The sequence below is a fragment of the Aythya fuligula genome, chromosome 23 (genome assembly GCF_009819795.1).
Source record: "Aythya fuligula isolate bAytFul2 chromosome 23, bAytFul2.pri, whole genome shotgun sequence".
Classification (NCBI taxonomy): domain Eukaryota; kingdom Metazoa; phylum Chordata; class Aves; order Anseriformes; family Anatidae; genus Aythya; species Aythya fuligula.
Genome location: NC_045581.1, coordinates 5,397,362 through 5,422,623, shown reverse-complemented (window position 1 = coordinate 5,422,623; position 25,262 = coordinate 5,397,362). Strand labels below are relative to the sequence as shown.

General features: G+C 53.1%; 3 protein-coding genes across 9 annotated transcripts in view; 1 reads left to right on the top strand and 2 right to left on the bottom strand.

Moving 5' to 3' along the window:
- LOC116497982 (zinc finger MYM-type protein 4-like) overlaps window positions 1-2,063 on the top strand; it is a 41,907-nt gene extending 39,844 nt beyond the window's left edge. For all 6 annotated transcript variants that reach the window (XM_032202090.1, XM_032202092.1, XM_032202089.1 and 3 more), the window contains one exon: window positions 246-2,063. In XM_032202090.1, coding sequence (XP_032057981.1) covers window positions 246-453 — 208 coding nt within the window. In that variant the 3' untranslated portion in view covers window positions 454-2,063. The remainder of the gene's footprint in view (window positions 1-245) is intronic.
- Window positions 2,064-7,033: 4,970 nt separating this feature from the next.
- On the bottom strand, window positions 7,034-11,688 carry IFI27 (interferon alpha inducible protein 27). Of its 2 annotated transcripts, none has more exons than XM_032202264.1 (4): window positions 11,192-11,688; window positions 11,001-11,051; window positions 10,535-10,696; window positions 7,034-7,219 (listed from the first exon to the last, which is right to left on the bottom strand). In XM_032202264.1, the coding sequence occupies exons 2-4, from the start codon at window positions 11,047-11,049 to the stop codon at window positions 7,131-7,133; spliced, it is 300 nt and encodes a 99-aa protein (XP_032058155.1). In that variant the 5' UTR covers window positions 11,050-11,051; window positions 11,192-11,688; the 3' UTR covers window positions 7,034-7,130. The 2 variants fall into 2 exon arrangements, with proteins under 2 accessions (XP_032058155.1, XP_032058153.1); XM_032202262.1 differs by lacking the exon at window positions 7,034-7,219 and adding an exon at window positions 9,835-10,087.
- A 5,464-nt stretch (window positions 11,689-17,152) lies between these two features.
- The window catches only part of KIAA0319L (KIAA0319 like), a 32,267-nt gene continuing 24,157 nt past the window's right edge, over window positions 17,153-25,262 (bottom strand). Inside the window, exons 17-21 of the mRNA XM_032202155.1 lie at window positions 24,589-24,731; window positions 23,764-23,886; window positions 23,102-23,192; window positions 22,652-22,743; window positions 17,153-20,582 (exon numbers count right to left, since the gene is read on the bottom strand). Coding sequence (XP_032058046.1) covers window positions 20,395-20,582; window positions 22,652-22,743; window positions 23,102-23,192; window positions 23,764-23,886; window positions 24,589-24,731 — 637 coding nt within the window. The 3' untranslated portion in view covers window positions 17,153-20,394. The remainder of the gene's footprint in view (window positions 20,583-22,651; window positions 22,744-23,101; window positions 23,193-23,763; window positions 23,887-24,588; window positions 24,732-25,262) is intronic.

Genomic DNA, 25,262 nt, shown 5'->3' with positions numbered 1-25,262 from the left:
TCTATAAAGAAGTCACGCAGATTTTCTTTGTAAACAACTTAGAGAACCTGGAAACAACTTAAATGCTCACTAGATGAAGGGGGGAAACCAAATCACAAAGAAAAAGATTTAAATTATATGCTTCAACCATGGTGTTGTAGTCTCAATGTAACTTTCATTTTCTTTGTTTCTCCATCACAGTTTTTGTGACTAGGACTTTTAAAGCCGCCTTCTGTAATGTTTTCTTCCTTTCTTTACGTTGACAGTTCTGAAAGTGTGAAGCAGAGAAGTGATGTATTTTACCTTCAACCTGAGCGCTCCTGTGTACCCAATAGCCCCATGTGGTATTCCACATTGCCAATAGACCCAGGAACTTTGGACATCATGTTAACACGTATTCTTATGGTGAGGGAGGTACACGAAGAACTTGCCAAAGTCAAATCAGAGGACTCTGATATTGAGTTATCAGACTAACTGAAGTGGGGTATTTTCCTTTGTATACACATCAGAAGCACCAAACTGTGAATACGTCCAGCCTTTGGAAAAATATGTATTAAATAAGCCAAGATAATGTCACCTACAGGCATATTTTGAACCACAGCGGATGTACAAACTGGAACTGGAAGGAGGCAAGCTATGTAGGCTGCAAGAAACAACGTCCTGTGGCAGGCAGCGATAAATCCTCTGAACAAATTCAAGATGAACTAACCTATTTGAGTGGTGCATAAATCCTTCATCTGTTTAGGGTTTTAAAAAATTGTGAGATATTTTTAAGGAAAATGGTTGTGTAAAATCTACCATGACGATATCGGGCATGGAGAGCTAGACCATGGCTCTCGTGACCTCGCAGCCTGCTGGCTGGCAGTCCTCGCTGCCAAAGAACACGTGGAGATCTGGGAGCTCTTCACGAGGACAGGAAAGCGGTGGTATTTAGACAGGCAGACACCTTCCGTTATAAATACACGTACACATACGCTTTTATAATATTTTTTAAAACTGGGATCAAATGTTAGCAAGGCAGAAGCCGCTGGCGTATCTGCCGGGGAAGCTGTCTAAACGGACAACTGTCTGGCTGCTGTTCAATGGTCACACGATGCCAGAGTCTAGCTCTCGGTCCAGGCTAATAGCTAACTCTACCTGTTTGGTCTTCGATGTGGAAGAGGTGCTGTAGGTCAAACTTCAGAGTGATCATGTTACGGGACGAACATTTTTGGGTTATGTACAGGAGAGTGACTGTCCTGGGGTATGTGCAGAAAATCCCTTTACTAGCCCAGTAGCTCTGCAGTCTGTTGATTATAATCTAGCAAATACTGTGGTGCGCGGAAATTTTTTTTTCCCTTAAGGCAGCTTTCCTTTCTCCTCTTTCCCCTACTCCTATGTTTTTGGTTATTTTGTAAGGCAAATCTGGAGGGCCTTGTCATTTCAAACGAAAGTTACACGCACTCTTTCTCTTTCCACCTTTGCGACACGCGCCGTGTTGTACAAAGGATGCAGTATTACTTCTGACAACAGAACTGTGGTAGAAAATTACCATGTGTGTCTTTTTCCCACCCCACCCAAAGAGATTTAGTCATAGTGTTGGAAAGCAAAAGAGACTTTTTTGAGGCTCGGCTGTTACTGCATCTTTCTGAAGAGAAAAGCTCCCACGTTGTGTTTAGAGGACAGGACATTATCAGATACTGTCTGTACCTCCATTTTCTCAAGCTATAGATGTGTGTTTCTGATGACGAGTTACCACAAATTTGTTGGAAACCCAAACTATTTTTAAAGAAGAGAATTGTATGGGTTTTACCTAGCTCTGGTCAGTTATCCATCTTCTGTAACAGGGGTCTGATATTTGATCTTGTCACTAAAATTTCAAGAGATGAAAATCAGCAGCCTTGAATTATATTTCCTTTCTTTTTTTTTTTTTTTAATTATTTTTTTAGCAGTAACAAAAGTAATTTAACAAAAATAAAATCAGAAAGTAGTCTATTGACGTTGTGTACTCGGTAGTCCTGTCCCTGCCTGTAACAGATTTCACTGATGTATTTTTTAATACAGAAAACTATGTGAAAAGTAAACCTGCCCCTGATTCTGTCTGATCAAAGCCCATCTGTGTCTGTCTTTTCTGATCAAAGATGCTGCTTTCTCCATATCCTGGCTTGGCACTCCTGGGGGGAAGATATTTTGGCTGTAATATGTACCCTTCAGTAACCTACCGTGGCAGCACTCGGAGGTTCAGTGGTGATCCTGTAGGTTATTTTCATGTTCTGTGAACACTAACCTGTCCCTCCCCATAGCTACATTAAAATAGTTGAATAGCAGGCACAGTATTTTGTATTGGAATGGTTCAGAGAATGTTTCAGGGGAAAAAAAAAAAATCATTCTGGAGAGATTAGTGTATAAGGGATAAAAACAAAAAGCCTGAGCTGTGTTAGTTGCACACAGGTGTGCCCAGAACCTCACTGTTAGTAGGAGGCAGGAAGGATCCAGGAATTACCGTATTTTCTGGGCATCCCACGTACGAGTGCAGCAGTTTATGTCCTTATCAGGTTACCTTTGCCCTTTCCTTTCCTTCCCCTGACATCTCTACCTGGGAAACGAGCAAGGGCAGGAGGCAGGACAGGCGCTGGGAGGGCAGCTTTCAGCTGGGTGGAGCAGAGGCTGTCAGCAGAGTGATATCACAGCTGAGTTTCCCCTTAACAGACAGGAAGTATTCCCATAGAATAAAGTAGTGTATTTGTATATTACGAGTAATGTACTCATTTTGCTTCTCTGAAGACCCTCACTTTCTGTTTTTTATGAACACTTTCACATATGTTGATTTTTTTCCAGGTACATGGAACGAAAGATTTTCGCCCCTCGCGTTCTCTCAGCAAGGAGAGTTAAATCCCTTTAAGCTTGACTGGCTGTAAGCAACGCTGTTAAACATGGTACTAACTCCTTTTATTTCATAGCTCTGAGATGAGAAGGGGTTCAATGCAGCATCTTTTGGTGATGTAATTTAACAGAACAAATAGTTTCAGTTTCCATTTCTGGAGCGAGACACTTCCTGAGCCATTCCTAGTCAGTCTGGCTAGAGTTCATGCTGACTTGCAAGGTCAACTCATTATCTCCAAGGATTGAAGTATATTTGTGGGTTATATACACAGTATTGAAGTTCTGACACAGTTGTTTATAATAAAAAGTAGCTGAATCACTCGCTAGCCACGCAACGCTGTTTGTTACTTGAAACATTCTTTTAAGGAGAAAAATCATGTGGTAGTCTCAGTGTGGACAGAGAAACGACAAAGATGAGAGCGAGACAGACAAGTAGAAGGTAATGCTTCCTGTTGACAGGGTTTCTTACCTATCTGTGTGCCTTTCCACTGCTAGAAACACGTTGTTTAGCCATCTAATTCTCAGTGTGCAGAGATGACAGCACAGCTGTACAGGCTGTCTAGCTGGAGAGTTTGGAAGTGAGAGTGTCCTCGTTACCGAGGATACTCCTGTAGAGAATTGCAGTTCTGGCCGGTAATGCAAGTCTTGGGGTTTTGCAGAGATTTTTATTTAAAATGCTTCCTGGAGTGCAGCTGCTGCCTATGCAGCGCTGGCGTTTTCCTGGCCGCTTTCATTCTGCGAGGTGCTTCCTGGCTTCAGCTGACTACAGAAGGAACCTGGAGGCACTTTGAAAGTCACAGTTAGGTGCAAAAAGAAGCTAAATTATCATAGGAATTATTCTGTCAACCTGATTAATGACTGATCTGAAAGAAAACCCTGGACTTCTCTGGCAGTAGTCTCCAGCCAAGTGCTATCCCCTCCGAGACTTGAAATGAAAGGGCAGCAAAGTCATTTGTTTCATGCTTCCTAAGGGTATGCTCACACAATGGCGAGGCACCACTGACGAAGTTTTAGTGCTGGGGTTACAGAAGTGCTGCTGAATGTGCAGTAAAGTCTTTGGGTTTTGGTAACAATCTCAATAACTCCTTTCAGTCCCTCGAGCAATAGTTTTGCTGCTGCCTTCGAAAAGAAAACAACAAATGCTATCGGATAAAGTCTTAACGTGCTCTTTTCAACCTCCAGTCACCACGCTCTCTGTGCAAATTGGAATTTCGAGTTTTGCTAATATCAGCAAACAGGTGTTCCCCCTGCTTTTCTTTGTCTTTCAGCAGCCATCCATTTGAAACAGTCCTAACAGACAGAGCAGAGGCAAAAGATTTGCTCTCTTGTATTAAGTTGCTGCTAACCTACACTATCTCCCAAGTAGAAGGGACAAGATTGCAAGATTTGCCTTACAAGATTTGAAGAAATAACAAGCTTTTGCAATCAACTTAGATTCCCTGTTTCTGCAAGGATGTTTACCACCAGTCGCTGCAGAGGCTGCAGTGTTCTGCAGGGCAGTGAACTGTAATGCACAATTACAATGACTGAAATCTATTGAATATTTCTCTGCTTTTCTTTTTTCTTTTTCTTTTTCCCCTTTCTTTTGCATAAGCTGTAAAGGCTTTAAGGAACCCAGACATCTTGGATTCTTCTAGTCCCAGTACTTAAATTTCCTTTGGACAATAGCAGTCACTAAGCTAATGGTTTTTCAGCAAAGATTTGTTCTTTAATAAAGACACAAAAACTGGAGTATCTTAGATTATCACTTGCTTGGAGGGAAAAATGGAATTTATTACAAGAAACTGTCAAGCCAAACAAAGCATCAAACACCGAATCTCAAAATGCCTCCCAAGTGCACGATTTTAATTAACAAAATTCCAGTCCCGCTTCCTCGTGTTCAGCCTTAATTGATGCAGGCTGCGATGCCCACAGTAAGTACAGCTTGGTAAACTTTGTGGCTTATATTCGATGCTTTGATACACCGATGAGCAGCATCCCTAGGGCCTTTGGTCTACAAGTCTTTGACCTTTTTACTCTCTCTACGTTTGTAACTTAAAAAGAATGCTTGGAAAAGGTCTTTTAGGGCTGGAGCCAGGATTCTCCGTCTAGGAAAAGGGTGTGAGTGACTGCTCTTGACTTGATCCCCAGGTGAGCCACGGACTCGTCCTATAGCCCAGGACCTGGTGAAGGTGTAACTACTGTTGTATAGCTGAAGCCTCATGTTTGGTCCCTTGCCAATCCGTACCTCGGTTGTACCCATCTGTAAATTGGCCAGACTTTCCTACCTCGTTTGGGCATTATGAGGCTAAATTCTGTAGGATGCTTTGCAGCCCCGTGATGAAAGGTGCTATATAGCTGCAAAGTGTTACTTCAAAAGATTTAAATAGGTCACCAGTGCATCATAACCTATATTAAAAAGACTTTTTTCTTATATGAGAATTTATAGAGTTCAATGTATGGTATTAATAAGTGAATTACTGAGACCCCAGAAATAGTTTTTGTTTGAATCGTATCTGTATTCTGGAAAAGTGATTAAAAACCTTTAACCTTAATAAAAGAGTACATCCTCGTTTCCTGTATTATGTTGGAATCTAAGTTTAAAAGCAGAATCTTGCATGTTTTAAGGGGGGAGGGTTTAGTTGTTTCTAAGCCAGCATTGAAATAGCAGCTTAATATCTTCACAGCAAGGCTTGGTCTTTCCCGCATGGCTGCACAGCAGCTCACACTGAGTTTTGCTCCTTTTTGAAGCCTTTGGGATTGGCTGTAATTAGATCAACCACCACATTTGTCACACGCACCCCTTCCCCGAAACCAAAAGGAGGGGCAGTGGTGGCGTGTCCTCCAACTTGGCAACCGCTCAGCGCTCAAATGTCAAGCTTTCCCCGCTTTTCAGTCGATTTCCATGCTATTGCTTATTCTTCTGCAACGTATCTTTTCTTTATCAATGCATTTTTATACAAGCAGAGAGAGAAATAAAGCAGCCACCTGCTCCTGCCCAGCGAGGAAACCAAGTGCCAGGACGTGCCGGCAGGGAACTGGGCAGGGCTGGTGCTGCCCAACACATCCGCGGGCAGGAGGACTCCTTAGCACTGGGTATCCCATCTTCTCGGCTGTCCTAAAATCCCAGAACTGGCCCGAGAGCATGCGTTAACAGGGAAACAGCAACCTGAAAAACCTCCTTGAACAGAGCTCGATGTGGCTTCCAGCAAGGGCAGCGAGAGAAAATCCAGAAATGCTGGATCCAGAAATGCTGGATTTCTGAATGAAGTCCCTCGCCATGCTCTGAGGCTCTGCCTGGGCTGTGCCGTGCTCTTTAAATAGTGGGGTTCTTGCCGCTGTTCCTAGGTCAGACAAGCAGAGCCCCCCTGGGCACAGCAGGTCAGTCACACAACCCTCTAATTCAGGCACGGGGAAACTGAGATTCTCCCTGGTGTGTCAGCACAGCAATACCATGGCTGGAGGAGCACCCAGTGGAGCAGGGGGATGTGGCCTGGAGGAGGCTGTGGCCCATGAAGAGCCCCCACAGGAGCAGGCCCCGGGCCGGAGCTGCAGGCACGGAGAGGAGCCCACGCAGGAGCAGGGGGCTGGGGGGAGCTGCCTCCCATGGGGGACCCGTGCTGGAGCCGTTTGCTCCTGGGGGATGGACCCCATGGGACGGAGCCGTGTGGGAGCAGTTCTGGAGGAGCTGCTGCCTGTGGGCAGGCCCCGCAGGCTCAGTTCAGGAAGGACGGCATCCCGTGGGACAGACCCCACAGCACAGGGCCAGGGAGTGACCGTGAGGGAGCAGCAGGGGAGTCATGCCATAGATTGACCCCAGCCCCCATTCCTCTGTGCCGCAGAGGGGAAGGAGGTGGAAAAGGATGGATGGGGGAAGTATGTTTTAATATATTTTGTTTCTTGCTTCTCTGCATTGTTAGTAATAGGCAATAAATTTCTCTAATTTCCCTAGGCTAAGTCTGTTTTGCCTGTCACGGTAAGTGTTGAGTGGTTTCCCTGTCATTATCTCAACCTTTGAGCCCTTTCTGCCATAGTTTCTCTCCCCTTTCCCTTTGAGGAAGGGGAGTGGCTGTGGTGGAGCTTGGCTGCCCACCTGTAAAACCACCACATCCCCTGACAGAGACACACACGAGCCACCACGACACATCACCTGCAAAGCTATTTTTATTATTTTCCATGTGCTCAATGCTCAAGCGTGTTGGCAGCTCCCTGCGTGGCTGCTGAGGAGCTGCTGGGCTGGCGGGGCTCTTCCTTGCGCCGTCCGCTGCCTCCTGGCATTCCTTGGGTTTGCCACCTGGAGCTGTGCTCCCCTAAAACCACTTGGCACCAACTATTCCACCGAGCCACCCCAGGGTTGATGACAGCCCAATTTTGGCACCAGCAGAGAGTCCTGCAGCTCCTGCAAGGACAGAAAGAGGCATGATGCCTGGGCTTCTGGGTGCTCAATGCTGAGGGACAGAGCACGGGACAGAGAGAATTGAGGACTTCTCCTGACCCATGCCAGTTCACCACTATACAGGGGCTCAGCTCCCTCAGCATGGCCGAGCCCTTCCAGCTCTCCCTTCTGGCAATGGCCAGAGCTACCAAGGGCACAAACGCTCCTGGCAGAAGAGGAAACAAATATCTGCACAGGCCCACGTCTTCAGCACCGAGTCCCATATCCCAGCAAACCCTGAGTCTTCCTAGCACACCAAGGATTTATCCCCTCCCCGTGGGTTTGGGTGAATAAAGCTAAGGATGCACTAAAGGGCACAGGCTCTGCAGCAAGCTGAGCTCACAACCCTGTCGCTCCTGCATGTGTGGTGCAGCTCAGCACCCCACCACTCACCGATCGACTGCAGCACGGCCACTGTGCTGCCGGCAGCCACTCCTCCGTTGTTGGCTATGGCAGCCGCCGACATCATCTTGGCAGCCATGGACCCCGCGGCGATGCCGGCGGCCTTGAAACCCATCGCAGAGATGCCCACCGGTACACCGTAGAGCGCCAGTCCTGCAGGAGGGACACCGACACATCTGCTACCCGCATGCCAGGTCCCATCCCAAGGGGACGGGGTGTCAGAGCAAAGAGCGGGGGCTGTGGGGCACAGGGTCGGGGACGCACCATCCCCAGGGAGAAGGGGAAAGGCGTGCAGGGCTTCAGCAGTGGCTGGTGATGAGTTCCCCAGCACACCAGAGCCCGGCTGAAGCCTCGCTGGGTGCCCAGCCCAGGCACGGGGCAGCCCTCGCCCCTGACCTCTGCGCACCCACCCCATGACACGGGTGCTCTGTGGCCAAGCCAGGGGCCAGAAACTTACCTACTCCAGCGGTGGCCCCAATAACCGCTTTTGTGATTTCAATTGGCATCGCTAGGATGAAAGTTGAGAAAAAGTCACTGAGAGTGGGCAGAGCTCACCCCCAGGCAGAGAAGATGCTGCAGGACCGATGGCTGCCGGCGTCCACCACCTCCTGCTGGCTTCCCTATACCCGTACGACCAACTGTACCTTCTCCTGTGCTTGCAGTGCCCATTTGCTCTCAGCACACAGATAACACAGATAAAGGATGGCGCAGGGAGCGCCCCATCTCACCCAGCACCGCCCTGGGGCCGCCCCACACTCTGCCCAGGAGGAGGAGGCCGGTTTGTTTTCCTCTCGGTTAATGTTCACTGGAACTCCCATGGTTTGGGTTTGTGTAGGAAGAAACACATGTGCGACGCATGTACCTTCCTGATTCTCTGCCTCACCCCCCGCGGGCAGTCAGCAAGCAGCTGTGCGGGGCTCGGGTTAAACCACACCAGGATCCAACACCTTTATCCAGAGGCTCAGATACAGGGGGGTCACAGGAGAGACCCAGGGGCCTGTGGGGGGATCCAGGGCAGTGGACGCAGGCACCAGCGGGGTCCTGGTGGGGAATCCACGGGGTCACAGCAGGGACCTGATGACAGCCCCGGCAGCTGACACACAACCTTCAGAGCCATGGGGGTTCCTGATCCCCCTGAGGAAGAGAAGTCAGCCCCAGCCCAGACCCTCCATGTGTCCTCCCTGGACAGAGCTGGGCCAAGAAGTGGTGTTGTTTGCACCTCTGTGAGAGCAGATTTAAGAAAGGAAAACAAAACAAAACAAAACAAAACAAAAACATTGATGGGGAACAGCAGCTGCGGGAGAGAGAGGGGTGAGGGCCAGCCCTGTGGCCCCCAGCGTCCGTGCAGCAGGAGGCAGGAGGTGCTCCAGGCAGGCGGCAGCAGTTCCCCTGTGGCCTGTGCAGGGAGAGGCCCCTGGTGGAGCAGGCTGTTCCCCTGCACCCATGGGTCCCCCGTGGAGCAGATCTCCACGCTGCAGCCCCCCCATGGCCGGAGGAGCCCCCGGTGGAGCAGGGGGATGTGGCCTGGAGGAGGCCGCAGCCTGTGGAGAGCCCCTGCAGGAGCAGGCCCCGGGTCAGAGCTGCAGGCACAGAGAGGAGCCCACGCAGGAGCAGGGGGCTGGGGGGAGCTGCCTCCCATGGGGGACCCGTGCTGGAGCCGTTTGCTCCTGGGGGATGGACCCCATGGGACGGAGCCGTGTGGGAGCAGTTCTGGAGGAGCTGCTGCCTGTGGGCAGGCCCCGCAGGCTCAGTTCGGGAAGGACGGCATCCCGTGGGACAGACCCCACAGCACAGGGCCAGGGAGTGACCGTGAGGGAGCAGCAGGGGAGTCATGCCATAGATTGACAGCAGCCCCCATTCCTCTGTGCCGCACAGGGGAGGAGGTGGAAAACGATGGATGGGGGAAGTATGTTTTAATATATTTTGTTTCTTGCTTCTCTGCATTGTTAGTAATAAGCAATAAATATCTCTAATTTCCCTAGGCTAAGTCTGTTTTGCCTGTCACGGTAAGTGTTGAGTGGTTTCCCTGTCATTATCTCAACCTTTGAGCCTTTCTGCCATAGTTTCTGTTCCCTTTCCCTTTGAGGAGGGGGAGTGGCTGTGGTGGAGCTCAGCTGCCTATCCATGTAAAACCACCACATCCTCTGACACAGACACACATGAGCCACCACGACACATCGCCTGCAAAGCCATTTTTATTATTTTCCATATGCTCAGTGCTCTAGCGTGTTGGCAGCTCCCTGCGCGGCTGCAGAGGAGCTGCTGGGCTGGCGGGGCTCTTCCTTGCGCCGTCCGCTGCCTCCTGGCATTCCTTGGGTTTGCCACCTGGAGCTGTGCTCCCCTAAAAACACTTGGCACCAATTATTCCACCGAGTGTCCCCAGGGCTGATGACAGCCAAATTTTGGCAGTAGCAGCGAGTCCTGCGGCTCCTGCAAGGACAGAAAGAGGCATGATGCTTGGGCCCGTGGGTGCTCACTGCTGAGGGACAGAGCACAGGACAGTGAGAACTGAGGGCTTCTCCTGAGCCATGCCAGTTCACCACCATGCAGGGGCTTTGTTTTCTCAGCATGACCAAGCCCTTCCAGCTCTCCCTTCTGGTAATGGCCAGAGCTACCAAGTGCATAAGCACTCCCGGCAGAAGAGGAAACAAATGTTTGCACAGGCCCACGTCTTGGGCATGGGGTCCCATATCGCAGCAAGCCCTGAGTCTTCCTAACACACCAAGGATTTATCCCCTCCCCATGGGTTTGGGTGAATAAAACCAAGGATGCACTGAAGGGCACAGGCTCTGCAGCGAGCCGAGCTCACAACCCTGTTGCTCCTGCATGTGCAACCCTGGGCACGGTCCCAGCGCAGCTCAGCACCCCACCACTCACCGATCGACTGCAGCACGGCCACTGTGCTGCCGGCAGCCACTCCTCCGTTGTTGGCTATGGCAGCCGCCGACATCATCTTGGCAGCTATGGACCCCGCAGCGATGCCGCCCGCCTTAAACCCCAGCACAGAGACGATTGCCGGGGCACCAAAGAGCGCCAGTCCTGCAGGAGGGACACCGACACATCTGCTACCCGCATGCCAGGTCCCATCCCAAGGGGACGGGGTGTCAGAGCAAAGAGCGGGGGCTGTGGGGCACAGAGTCGGGAACACACCATCCCCAGGGAGAAGGGGAAAGGCGTGCAGGGCTTCAGCAGTGGCTGGTGATGGGTTCCCCAGCACACCAGAGCCCGGCTGAATCCTCGCTGGGTGCCCAGCCCAGGCACGGGGCAGCCCTCGCCCGTGAGCTCTGCTCACCCACCCCATGACACGGGTGCGCCGTGGCCAAGCCGGGGGCCAGAAACTTACCTACTCCAGCGGTGGCTCCAAAAATCACTCTTCGAATTATACTTATCATGGCTAAGAAGGAAGAAAGAAAAGAAAAAGTCACTGAGAGTGGGCAGAGCTCACCCCCAGGCAGAGAAGATGCTGCAGGACCGATGGCTGCCCCGTTCCACCACCTCCTGCAGGCTTCCCTCCACCCCTAGGACCCGCTGTACCTGCTGCTGTGCTTGCAGTGCCCGTCTGCCCTCAGCACACCAATAACACAGATAAAAGATGGCGCAGGGAGCGTCCCGTCCTACCCAGCACCGCCCCGGGGCCGCACCACATTCGTCACATCTCGGCCCAGGAGGAGGAGGCCGGTTTGTTTTCCTCTTGGTTAATTTTCAGCTTTGTCTGAGGAGCTGACATGGTTTCGGTTTCAGTAGGAAAGCCACACGCGTGACGCAGCAGGTTGAGGGCAGCTGCTGAGGTGCTCGGGCAGGCCAGGACGTCCTCAGTTCTCACTCTGCGAGGAGCCGGGGGAGCTCACGCAGCGTGGAGGGGACCCGGGCAGCAGAGCTGACCCCGGCTGCCAAAGGGAGAGCCCCTTTTCCTATGTCACTGTGCTCAGCAACAAAACTGGGCAGGGGAAGGTGAAGGAGGGACCCGATGGCAGCCCCGGCAGCTGAGACACAACCCTGAGAGCCGTGAGGGTTCCTGATGCTCCTGAGGAAGAGGAGGAGAAGTCAGCCCCAGCCCAGCTCCCCCGTGTGCCCCATTGCCTGGGCGAGCATCACCCTTAGGGCACCCTGAGGGCGAGCAGCCCCCCCAGATCTTGCCTTCCCCTTGGGCATCCCCTACGGTGCCGGGAGGCTGCGCATGGGGACCCTGCATTTTCTCCCAGCCCAGTGGGGACGGCAGCCCTCGCTTTCTGCCCTGATTTTCCTCCCCCATCTAAAAAGGGTTCAGCCCCAAAAACCCACGGTGGGGTTCCCCTCCCTGCTCCCCCGATCTGCTCTGAGGGTGCCCGGCACTGGGCTGCGCCTCGCTGCCTGTCCGGGGAGGCAGCGGTGACGTAGGGGAAGTGGATTTCTAGGAAATCGGTCCCTTTGGTTTATTTTCCCCGAGTTTCCCTGGGTTAGTCCCGCTGCTTAACCCTTGCTGTACCCAGCTCTCGCGGCACCCACGTGCTCAAAAAAGGCCCCAAAGCCACCTTTTTTCACCACCACCCCCCCACACACGCTCCTCCACGAGCCCCTTCCCCACTCCTTACCCCAGCACTGCGGGTCCGGCTGCCCCCCAGGACGCTGCTTGTGCCACCGGTCCACGGGGACGAAGCAAGTTACGCAGCCCATGCGCCACCGCAGCTGGTTGAAGGGGACCAAATCCAGTTGCAAGTTGATCTGGTTCCTTTTTACCAGCCCCGGGGACGCACTTTTCTCTCCGGAGGTGCCACCGGGGCCGGCGCCAACACCGGGATCCCGGCGTGGGGGTCCCAGCCCAAAAATACATACTTCTTAACATTCCATAACGCCGGCCGACTCCATATGGGCATATGAAGAAGTATGTAGGGTTGGGAGGGAGAGGCAGCAGGGAGAAGCCCCCAACCCCGGCATCCCCCCTGCTCTGCAGAGCTTGGGGCCAGCTCCAACCCTCTGGGGAAGCCGGGGACGTGGGGTGAGGGTGCCCAGAGTGCCCAGGGTGCTTCAGGGGACCCCCCCCCATCAGCTTTGGGACTTGGCAGCCCCCCCTCCTCCTTGCTGCTGCTGTGCTGGGTCAGGATGGACCAGCTGCACCTCCCCAGCACCCTGCACCCCCCTACAGCACCCCAGCACCCTGCGCTGCCCCGGCCCCCTCCCCGCTGCCCACCCTGCTGCAGCCCTGGGTGTCAAAGCAGTATTTTTGGCCCCCTCCCTCTGCAATTTATGGCCAGGTCGGGGGGCACTGCACCTCCCTGCACCCCCCCTTTCATTGCCCAGCTCCTTGCAAGGCCAGGAGAAGGTTGCAGGGTCCTGGTGCTCTGTGCCTCCAAACCACAGCCCGGCACAGCAGGCAGGGGAGGGCCGAGAGGAAATAACTGGTGGGGGGGGTTGGTGGAGGTCCCTGGGGTTAGAGACCATCGAAGGGGTCCTGGGGGGGCTCAGTGGCCCCCACACAGCATGGCCAGGGCAGGGCGATGGAGGGGACGAGTGTCAGAGCAGCCCGTCCGCACCTTGACCCCGGCGACCTTCCTACCCCTAAACTGGGAGCTGGAGCGGTGCAAACGCTGGGACCAGTCCCAGGAGGGGGGTGGCTCAACTGGGGAGGGCAAACGAGGGGTGCAGGGGCTGGGGGGGGGGCCCAGCAGGGCCGTGACTCAGCGCCGTGACCGCCGCAGCTCTGCAAGGAGCCAGTGGGTGCCAAGCAGGCGCCGGCCCCGCTCGCGACACCCGCAGGCAGAGACGAGGCTGCTCGGTGGCCCCCGGAGCCTCCAGCCCTCGCTGCGGGGTGGGGGGCAGCTGCCAGCACGGCCGTGGTGCCCCCCCCGATGCTCTGCTGCTGTCCTGGGGCTGCCCCGTGGCTGTCCCCTGGTCTTGGGGAACCTCAGGGACACGGCTTTTGGGATCCCCGTCCCCAGCCTCACGGCAATGCTGGGGCAGAGCATGTCCGGCTGCAGCAGCACCCCTTTTCCCTCAAAAATTAGACAGAGCGGGTGTCCCACGGCTGGACACTGCAGAGATGTCCCCGCTTAACCCCTCGGGCTCCACCTGCCCTGCACCTTTGGGATGTTGGGGCTCCCGCAGGGCTCTTGGGGTGCAGTGGGAGCTCTCAGCCCGTGGCTTTGCCCGGCGCTGAGCCCCCTGCACCCAGGCTGCAGGCTCAGGGCTCTCGCATCCCGTCCCATCTCGGCTCCAGCCGCCTGGGCTGCCCTTGGGCATTTCTCCCAGCACTGCGGCGTTGAGGTGCCCCAGCCCCGGGGGAACCTTCCCGGCTCCAGCCCACGGCACAGCCCCGCAGCCCTCACCGGGGCTCTGCCGGTGACCTTGGAGGGCCGCACGCAGCCCCTCGGGCAGCTCAAAAACCATCCTGCCTGGAGCCCCCAGGCCCTGCACCCCTCCGGGAGCAGCTCCCAGCCCCAGGCACGGGGACGAACGGCCCCGCAGGGGTTGGCAGCGGAGCTGGGGGGGTGCCGGGGTGGCCGTGGTGGCTCAGGCGCTCGCACGGCACCGAACAGCCCCAGCCTGGCTATAAAAGGAAGCGACTTTATTCCACGCTCTGCCCCAGCCGCGTGCCCGGCCGCGCTCTGCAGCCGCTCGCTGGCGGTGGCCTGGCCAAGTTTCAGCGCTCAGCATCTGCCCCAGCTCAGCCAGCACGGGGCGAGCCCCCCCCTCGGCTTCTGCAGCCGAGCAGGAGGTGGGCGAGCTGCCAGAGGGGGGCTTTGGGGAGCTCCCCCGGTCCCCAGCTTCACTCGTGGGCACCGCACGCTTCGGGGTTGCGGCCGCATGGCTCGTGGTGCCCCGGTGTGCCCAGCACCCTGCACACGGGGCTGTGAGGTGGGGATCCCTTCCTTCACATCCCATCCCATCCCATCCCATCCCATCCCATCCCATCCCATCCCATCCCATCCCATCCCATCCCATCCCATCCCATCCCATCCCATCCGGACGCATGGCCAGAGGGTGCCCCACCGCCCCCCTCAACCCCACCACGAGCTCGCTGCCATCCCCGTGCCTCCACCTCCACCTGCTCCAAGGCATGGGGGGCCGTGGGGACCCCCAACCCCACAGCCTCTGCCCTCCCTCAGCCTCTGCCCTCCCTCCCTGCCCGAGCTGCTGCGAGCAGCCGAGCGCAGGGGCCGCGAGCAGCAGCGGCATCCCCAGCCCGAGCGGGGCTCAGCTCCAGCTGAGCTCGCTGAAGGTTAAACGCTGGCGGCGGGGAGACCCCCGCTGCCTCCCGCAGCCCCCGCGCCCGCCAGCTCCCTGCGGCCACTTACAGTCCTGGAGGTGACACCGGCCGGGGCTGGGCTCCGGTGGCAGCGGGGTGCCGCGTCCCCCGGCAGGAGCACGCCGCTTCCCAGCTCGCCTTGACTTTGCCACAGGACTCCTCCAGCTCGTCCGCAGGAGCTTGCAGCATCCTCCAGTTCAGCAGGAGAAGTTCCTCGCCGGGGAGGGAGGGAGGAAGGGAGGGATTTAAGGCAGCCCCTGCCCGGGCTGCGGATGCCTCCGGGTGCAGGTGAAGCCCCTCGGCCCCGCAGCCCCCTCCTCGCGTGCCCTCTCCTGGGCTCGGTGCCCCCAGCACGTGGCTGATGGATGCAGGGAGGCACCGGGGGTGCTCCCTGCTGCCAAACCTCTCCCTCCTGGTCCGGGCACCATCGGCGTGCGGGGCACCGACCACCTCCACCTCCTGCCCCGCATCCCCTGGGCACACAGCGGGGGTCCCGGAGCACCCGCAACGCCTCTCCTGGGCCCACCAGCAGCTGGGGGGGCTCAGAGGGTGAAACCTGTCACTGCTGCAGCCACACAGCTCCCCGGGGACCCCACGGGCACAGGGACACCCAGCTACCCTGTGCCACCCACCCACACCCCACGTAGGAGGTTTATAGGGTCCGGAGCAGTGCAGAGGTGCTGCCCACCCCGGGACCCTGCGCCCCCGCGTCCCCCCACCCTACCTCTGTGTGCAGCTGGTCCCTGGAGCAGGGGGGGGGACGCGGGGACACACACCTCGTCCTGGCCACCAAAGGGCGAAGGCAGACCCACGGCATCCCTCCCGCGGCGCTCCCCGGCGGCTCCCCGCCTGCCCCAGCGCCCTCCCCGGCCCGGGTGCGCTCTGTTTGCCTGCTATTTTTGGCAGCCTCCTAAGAGCTCCTCTCAGGCTATTAATAATGAGAGTGCGAAATTCGTTTGGCCTCTCCTATATAAGGAAAGGTAGAGGCTTAGAGGCAGCTAAATATACTGGCGCGTGCGGGAGCGAGCGGGGAGGCTTTGGCAGCGAGTGTGGAAAAGGGATTGTTTGAACAATGGAAAGACGGACTCACTCGGAGCACAGGGCCCCGTGCGGACGGACGGAGGGGACGGATGGACAGATGGACGCAGGGATGGTGCCCGTGGGGCTGGCCAGGCCTGGGGCTGCAGCCCCCGGTGCCCCCGGGGACTCTGCTTCTGCAGGACGGCAGCGGGAGCAGGGGGACGTGCCTGCGGCGGGGATGCTGCGGGAGGTCCCGCACTGAGCCGGCCGAATTTTCCCCAAAACACGCAATGAAAGGTCCCATAATGAACCCACGGGGCCAGCAGCACCCCAGGCTCGGTGCCTGGCAGCAGGGACGTGCCTTCAAGCCCCGCTGCCACCTCTGGGACCTCTGGGAGCCCCAGGCTGGGCCAGGCGCTGACCTTGCCCTGGGAGAGCCCGGCTGGAGGAGGGAAAGCAGCAGCAATTCGGGGAATCCTGATGGCAGGAAGGCACGGAGGAGCGGTGCCAAATTCACATGGTCATAACAAGGACAGCACGGGCAGAGGGGTGAGAATATGCGCGGAGAGAAAAAAAAAAAAACACCGTGCTCTCCCCCTGAGCTCCATAAAGGGCTTTTCTTCTTTTTTTTTTTTTTTTCTTCTTTTAACTCCTCCTAGGCAAGGTGCTGCATGGGGAGGGATGAGCAGGGCCAGGGAGCCCTGGGTTGTGCCTGCAAGGCCCCAATAACAGACCTGGGGCTACTCTGAAGCTCCGTGTGAGGACGGAGACAGCAGGGAAGGGGCACAAGCAGAGCCCCCTGGGGCACCCTGGAGGGGTCCCAGCACCCCGGAGCCCCCCATGGTGGGTGCCATCTCCCAGGGTGAGTCCCTTTGGGATTACACCAGCAGCTCCAACCCTGGATCCCCCATCCTGAGCTCCCCATGGTGCTCAGCACCCGCTCTTCCCCAAGCACCACGGCTGCATCCCACCAGGGAAGGTGCTGCTGGAGGCCAGAGGCTGGTGTAGGAAGGAGCAGCCTTGGTATCTCCTTCAAGGACTCCACTAATTAATAAAAGTTTCCAGTAACAGACCCACACCCCTCTGGATGTTGGAGAACAGCCCCGGGCAGAGCTGTGGCACTGCACCCACGGCCCCTAAAGCATCACCCAGCCCCTGAGGATGAGGAGGGAACTCCCAGCTCCTGCCCAGGGAGAGCAGTGGTTGCATTAGGACCCATCCCACAGCTGAAACTGGAGAAAGAAGCAAGGTGAGCAGCAGCAAAACATCTTCCCCGTTTATTTGCAAGAAACGTTTTGTTTAAAAAAAGGAACTTTTTAGTCTTGATCCAAGTAACACTGCAACCAAACGCCGTTAAACCAAAGTTCAGACAGGTTGGGCAGCCCGCCGCTACGCGGAGGAATGAAGAAAAGATTTAAGAGCAAACTATTTTAAAACTAGACCGCGACGTTTGCCTCAAACATCTTCGCAAGTGTTTGAAGTTCATTCGTGTTAAAGAAGAAAATAAAATCAAGCGACTCCGCCGGTTCATCTAACAGATGTCTCAGCTTTTAACTTCCACACATGGGTGACTTGTAGCCAGCGTCTCTAATTGTGAAATCAAAATGCATAGCAATGCAGAAACCTTCCCCGTGCAAGGTCAGAGCGGGACCACGGTGCTTGGGTAACAAATGAGCGATGAGATCGGTGATGCTACGGGGGCGAAGGGTTTGGAACACGTTTGCTTTACGTGCACACACCTTGGAAGGGCTGCGTTAATGGGGCACCGAAGCAGCCTGCCCCGTCTCCTGTGCCAGAAGTTGCTGCCTGCAGCTCCGGAGGGTCCCCCCTCGTCCTCTGCAAGTCCTCGTGGTGCTGCAGAGGGATGCTCAGAAGCACCAGGGGTTAACAAGGGGAAGAGGGCTCGGGGAGGGGTGGCACCGAGCCGGAATTATAAAGGGGAGCTCAGGCAGTGCCCCGTCACCAGCCTGCACTTGGTGGTGACAAATGGTTAAGGAGGGAGGGAGCCTGTCCTAACCAAAGGGCTCGGAGCAGGGGGGATGCCACAGCCCACTGCAAAACCTTCACGGAGGCAGACAACGGCCCTCCTGCACAGGGTGGTGCTGGCAGCTGCCTAAAGCTCCTCAACCCGAAGGTGTCTCCGCACGAAGTGTGAGAACAAAGCCAACCTCGGCTAAACAAAGGTGCTGGCGAGTAGCAGCTGCACAGCCTTTAATTCTTCCCTCTTCCGTAATAGGAAGCCAGGCTTGCTTGAATGCACGCACTGCATCTCCTGCGAGGGTTTCTGATCTCTGCAGCACGGAACGCCCCAACCACTGCAAGCAGCGCTGGCTCCCTGCAGAGGGGATTTCCCCAGGACAGACAGGAGAAAGAGACATGAGACGCACGTGCCCCAGAAACAGCCAAGTCCAACGGAGTGGAAAGATTTCAGGCACGGTCCCAGGACCACATCTGGTTAATCCCTGCAGCCTCCCAACCTCGTTTTCTTGCAGCCTGCTCGTCTCACGTCCAAACGCAGGGCGATGCCTCAGAGGGTGGCGTCACCCAAGGGTTGAGTGTTTGGCCGGGAGCGGGCTGGCAGCGAGGGCTCCAGCCAAGCACTGGGCTGCGACCCTTCAAAGCACAGCAAGGAGAGCAGCGTCCTGCTCTCAGGACATCCCCGTGTGTGGTCTGGGGAAGGCTCCTGGGGAAGGAGCAGTTGTGAGAGTGGGTGCAGGAGGAGCAGCACGGGCAGGGAATGCTTGGTGCTGAGCACCAGCTGCACGCCAGAGAGACACAAACCAGAGGGTGGCCTCGGCTGTGACGCAGGCAAGCAGGAGGCAAACCCCATCCCGGTGCAGGCAAGAGGGCACGAGGCTGTTGCCCCACTTAGGACTCCTCGGGAGAGTGCCTGGCTCCAGCTCTGGTGCCTGAGGAGAGCTGATTGCCCAGCAAAATAAACTTAGCAGCAGCCACGACTACATTCAGCGAGGGGACGTTCCCTCGCGTTCAATAGTGTTTAATCTTCATCTTGCTCAACACAAATCAGTAGTGCAGCAATATAAATACAACTGAGGAAGTTTAAAGCCTTTTGGCTTTCATAGCTCAAAAAAAAAAAAAAAGCCAATGAAATGAGTTTCCAGTTTTTAAATTAAACACAAAGAAAGGCAATAAACTGCCCACCCATCCGTGGAGGAGCAGCGGCATCCTTCATGCCAGTAAGAGGTTGATTTCTGCCCGAGGACAGGGGTGCAACTCATGAAAGCAGCACAGTGAGATAAAGAAGCAGGTATGGGAAAGGACCACCGACACCTGGCTCCCAGCAAAGCCTTTCCCAGAGTTCAAGCAGCAGAGAAATACAGCCACCGGCTGCTGACACTCACCGTGCGGTGCCCCTGGGTACTGAGAATTCCCTTTTCCACTGACTACAGGACACCAAACGCACTGCGCGCTGTACCGGGAGCACACAGGGCTGTTCAGCTGTAGTGACACGAGGCCACTAAGCTGCCGGCCAGAGGGAAGAGCCAGCTGCTTGGAACTGAAGACACCAAACCCCGTTTGCCTGGGTTGTGCAAGTTTTAAGGAAAAAAAACCCCGCGTGGCATTTCGTAACTGAGATACAGTTGTTGTCCAGACTCATGGAGGGCTTAGGGACCAACAGAAAATGCTGCTGAACTACACCTCGTGGCTTTGGGATTAAGTCAGCCATTAAGCAAGTGTACCAAAGGCGAGTGTCCCACCCCTGCTCTGGTATCCAACAGGACAGCTTGCTGCAGGAGCGGGGCTCCCAGCCTAGCTAATTACCACAGGCAGGTCAGCTTTTCCACCTCTGAACAGCCACTGTGTCATCAACACTCCCAGGGAGAAAAGCCTACCAGTTATTTAGAAGGGCTACAAAACCCTCTCCCCTACTGCAAGCTGATGGATTGTGACCGTAGCGTTTAGGTTCCTCCTACTCTACGCTCCAAAAGCAGCCAGTGTATGTGAAAGGACAAATCTAAATTAAAATAGTGCTTAAACCATTAGGGAAGGTGGGAGTAAAAGAAAACAGAACTGTCTGACAGCAGGAGTAGTTTGTGGCGGGCTATTGGAGCCGGGAGGGAGCTCAGAGCACAGCCTTGACCTTCCTTCTTCAAAGAGCTTCCAAGGCAGGTGACCTGGAAGTCCACAGGTGTCTCTCTGCTGCAGTCTGAGGTGGGCGAGGAGGGTCCTGCACATTCACAGTTGCTCCAAGTGGTTCTGTCCTGCCGTGCTCCAGATGCCAGCTCTGTCTTTTCTGACGCTTCATCTGCAGTTCACAGTTGTCTTCTCCCTTTGATTTCCCTTGGAGTTCAAATTCAAGTACAACCAGTTTTAACTGAATGAAAAGAAACCCGCAAAAACAGAGTTATTTTTTGTGAAACAAGTTAGCAGCTGTTGTCCTAACCAAACTGGCCTCCAAAGGCCCTCCCAGAATAGGGATGGGAGTGGCCTTCTCTTTCCCACTGAGCTCCAGCAAAAGGCCACCTAAAGGGAGCTATAGGATTTCCTCCCTCTGGTTCTTGGGTTTTAGTGTCACTTGTCCATTGCGCAAGGAGCCGTTCTGGCTACGGAGCAGCTTCCCTTTCTCACGGTCAGGCCACGTGAAGATGGCTTCATCGCTGTCCAGTTCAGACTCGGAGTGCATCAGGCTAGTGTTGAGGACCTGGGCTTTCTGTCTGCCACCTTTGAAGGAGAGAGATTCCCAGGTTAAAATGACCTTTACCACTGGTCAAACACCACAATTTAACTCCATTCCCCCTCTAAGAGTCACGTTCCTGTCACGTCAAGGGGGCAGCTTGATCAGACTTCCCTGTGTCTGTCACTATTCCCTCAAATGCTGAACCCAAAGATGAAGCAATCCTGCTTCAGATACCCTGGCGTGACAGAGGTCACGCAGACATTTCCAGAGAGTGCACAGCACAACAAATGGGTAGGGAAACAAATAACATTACCAGAAGGGGCAGCGAGGAGAACTCGTGGGATCTCTGTCTCCCTGACCTTGCTTGAGGGCATTGTCTAGAAAGCTCTCTGAGGGCTAATGGCTCTGGTAAAGAGAACACGCAGGTGTGCAAGAAAAGATTGCTGCATTCTTACCACCCTCCCTACTCTCATCTCGCTCCTCTTTCCTGCAAAGGGAGGGAAATAAATTAACGGGCTGAATTTAGATTAATGCACAAGGACAGGAGAGAGACGTTTACTGATATTGTCAGCTGTGGAAATATTTCAATTTAGCTTTTCCTTAATGGAGAAATGCAACATTTCCCCTGTTATCAGAACGCTCCCTGGATGTACCTAGCAGGGAAAAAGACTTTAGTCAGCAGCCAGCCTTGGAAGAGGCAGGATGAGTTTAGTTACCAGAGAGCAAATGGTGGAGGCACATTTGCTACCGACTGCAGAACAATGAGCCCTTTATTTAACAGTGGGGCTCTTCTGTGCGGGGTGACAGATGGTCAGATTAAAGCAGTTGGGTGCAAAGGGAGGGAAATCCACCCGTTTTTTCTTCACGGCTATCATGCAGTTGGGATGCCCCAGTTCTCAGAGGAATTATCTGCTCAGCTCTGTCACTGCAATGCCCTCCACTGCTGTCGTTAGGCACTGTTCACCTTCCTGGAACACCACTAAATGGGATAATACTAGGATAAGCGATTATTTTCCTCTAGCAAACAAGGACCAGGGACTATTTTCCACGTGCAGTTAATTAGAATGGCTACAAAACCCTCTCCCCTCCCTACAACCCCTCCTCTTAAAAACAGGACTAAACTCTTACTCTAAAGGCTTATTTCAGCAGCTGAAGCACTGCCCAAGCATTTGGTGGGGCTGTGCTTTGTGTATACTCTCCCACTTCTCCCTCCTCTCCTGGTCAATCAGCAGGTGACAATGGCTCAGTTCAGGTATCAGATACAATCGCAGCAAAAACACTCCAGCCTGAAATAACTCCGTGATCTTTGCAAAGCACCTGACAAGCACTCTCTAGGACAGCAATGCAGCACGAAAGTGCTGGCTAAGAACACTGAAGACAAGCAATTGCCTTTCTGGAATGGGCCGATGGGCTGGTAACCACATAGAGAACTGGGGACTTTGTTGGTCTCTCCCCTGAGATAGGCATCTGTTTCTATGAAAAATTAAAGGATGAGCTAAAATGTGAAAATTTCAGAGCCTTGTGCCCACAAGGACAAAAATGGACACGTTTAAGAACAAGTAATTTGGGGCGGGAGAATATTGGGGCAGAAATGAACATCAGTCTCTTCAGGCCACCAAGAATTTTCATGTTGCTTGGCATCCCTTTGTTTCCAGGGAAAGTCAATCAGTTTGGTGAAATGCTTAATGACACTAAACTCATGCTTAGCTGAAAAGCCTTGCCAAGGAATTGCATACTGGCAGGAAGCAAACTGACTAAAACAGAGTACCAGGACTCAGTGAAAAACTTCAGAGCAAGAGAAGCTACTGTCAACGCTCTGTTTTGGACTTCTTGGATCAGGCTGGTCTCTGAACTGCTTACATTTATCTGCTTTGTGACAGAAAGTGGAAACATCAAGACTATACCAATTTCAGCCCCAATTTTTAAACCAAGGAGTTAGATAACGACTAAATACCCTGTCTACTGATCAGAAACAAGCTCTTAGATCTTCTGAGACTCGTCTGTCAGTACCTAACATCATGTTTGTTTCACTCTGTGATTTTTAATTCCACTGAGGAAGAGTGTTCTTAGTCAGCATTCTGGAAATGCTGAGCTCTTCCCTCTCATGTTTTACCTGCTTTGGGATTTGGTTTTAACTCCAGACTTTCTTGATCCGTCGCATCCAAAATCTTATATTTGCTTTTTCTTTTGGATTTTCCTTTTCGTCTAAGAAGAAAAAGGAAGAAAAAGAATTAAGAGGCAGTTCATTTCAAAAAAAGGCATAAGAAAAAAAACACCGATCTTCAAAGTACTTATTTCCGATTATGTTAATAACAGAAAGCAAACGATTAAAAACACTGCTTTTAGTTGCACATTTACAGGCTAATCCAAGTCTCACTTCTTAACTGAACCCAGAGTTTTAGGACTTCTGTGTTTCACTTCAAACACCAAGTGACAAAAACTAACATCACTTGGGCTAAGCAGCCAACCTGCTGGGACTATGGGTTTGAATCTCTTTCACCTCCTAATGCAGCTACTTGGCTCTGAAGCACGGACACGGAGAAGGTTATAACCTCAGTCCCACCTCTTGCAACAGCAGATCACCATCCAGGATAAGATTCCAAAGGCAACCACAATGAGGAACGATGCAATGATCACATACAGCACACTCCACTCTGAAAGCAAAACACCACAGAGATAAAGACGATTTGGCAACTCATGCAGTTGAGAGCACGCTCTTTAGCTGGCTACTCTCAAGAAAGAAAAAAAGAAAGGCCTGACCCTTTGCAGAAGTTACTATCTATCACTGGCGGGATCGCTAACTCACCTACAGAAGCCAAAGGCTTAAGATCCAGTGTGCAGCTTCACTGCACAAGGTGTTTTGTTTTGTTTTTCTATTTTTTTTTCCTAAAAGGCTTTTTTCAATGCGTGTTGTTTTTCAGAATTTGCTTTTCTGGGACAGGAAAGCCCTTACAGGGTCACAATAGAAAAGGGGCACGATTTATACACTGAGAATGGACTCAACTCTTAGTGAATGCTCACCAAAAGATTCTGAAGAGGAGACACTTCCCTATCAAATATTTCCTGCCTCAAAGATAAGGTTAGTGAGACCAGGACAGGAACCATCTCCTCGTGTGAGCATAATGTCAGAGACGCTGGGAGAAAGCAGGCAGCTGTTACTCAGCACACCTTGGGCTTCACTTTTTGCCTCCTAAAGGTGAACAACACCAGGGAGATTTGACGTACCACAGTTGCTTTCGCCATCCCCCATCTGCACCCTGATGAGGTTCTCCATCCAGAACGGGTCGCAGACGCAGCGCTTGGTGAAGGAGTCACAGCGGCCATGCTCGGAGCAATTCAGCTGACATGCTAGGGACCAAAACCAGCAAGGTGAACTAAATGACTCACACATGAGGCCAAAATGGGATAACAGAGTTCAATATGACCACTCTCAGGGAAGTTTGAGAACTCCTGCTTCACAAGCAACGTAGCACACCACATGTAACATGCTAAGAAAATTTTGCCTGATAAGATCATGATTGTGATGTAAAAGTCTCAGAATTTGTATATTTGTTAAGCAAATGTTTTTAAAAAAGGTTCTGACTTTCAAACTCAAAGCCAGTCTGTGAGACAGACTACAAGAAACAGATTCTTTAAAGTGATCACAAATCACAGCATGAAAACAGAACTGGACTTTAAGAACTTACAGTTTTGTGACCTTCAAAAGCCAATAAAGGTGTTATTCCATTAACACTGAAGTTTAGTTTCAAAAGTAACAATCTGCTTTTGATTTTCTGAATTCCCATCTTCCCAGCAACATCCCAAGTGACATTTGTACGTTACACAAGATAAATAGTGACTAGTCGTAAGCAACTGGTAAATAATTGATTGATTAATTCGCAGTCTAATGAATTTACTTTACTGCTTCCAATTTAATAAGATACAAAAGCTACCAGAGTGTGTGTGTATGCACACAGAGGTGTGTTTAGCACAGATGAAGGCCCATATTCTTGCAAATGTCTAAGACAAGGGGAAAAGACATTAGCTCATACAACAGCAACTCTTACTTACTGACTGTGTTAATTTCTAGTGCCCGGAAGATGAGGAAGTCTGACTGCTGTTTCCGTAGTTCATTTTTTAGTGTCCAGGCTACCTCTCGTCCTTTGAATATCTGGTGGGGAGGCTGGTTCTGTACAAAAAACACCATCTTCGTGCTGGAAGTCAGACAAAAAAAAATGATTATCTGCTACTTCTCCAAACATCAGGCAGAGAACCATTCTCCCCTCTGTCTTTAGAGGGGCTTGCTCAGAATCTCAAATTTACCTCAAAGTCAAACTTTTGGCTCCCTCTTGAAAGCAATAATGGTAAGCCTGGTCACACAGTAGGTGTACCTTTAGGACATTGGATCTGAACAAACTTTGAAAGCTAGGACTGGACTGTTCTTTAGTTTGATAATGGTTTTGTCAAGCCTAGTTTCAAACGTCTCCAAGCATATCTTTGCAGGTTCACACTAAATATGGAATTACCCAAACTTTCTGGTCTTCCCATTTTCATAATCTCCTCCCTCACTCTGGGATCCTTAGACCTTATGACCCATGGAAGTCATGGGCTCATTTAACTGTTCTGCACAGAGCTCCAACAACAGAGAAAATAACAAAGATTTACAATCTTTTGCAAAACTTACTTTAAATGCAGGGTTAGAGACAGAAAAAAACAAAAACACTGCAGTACTGGTACAGAGGTTG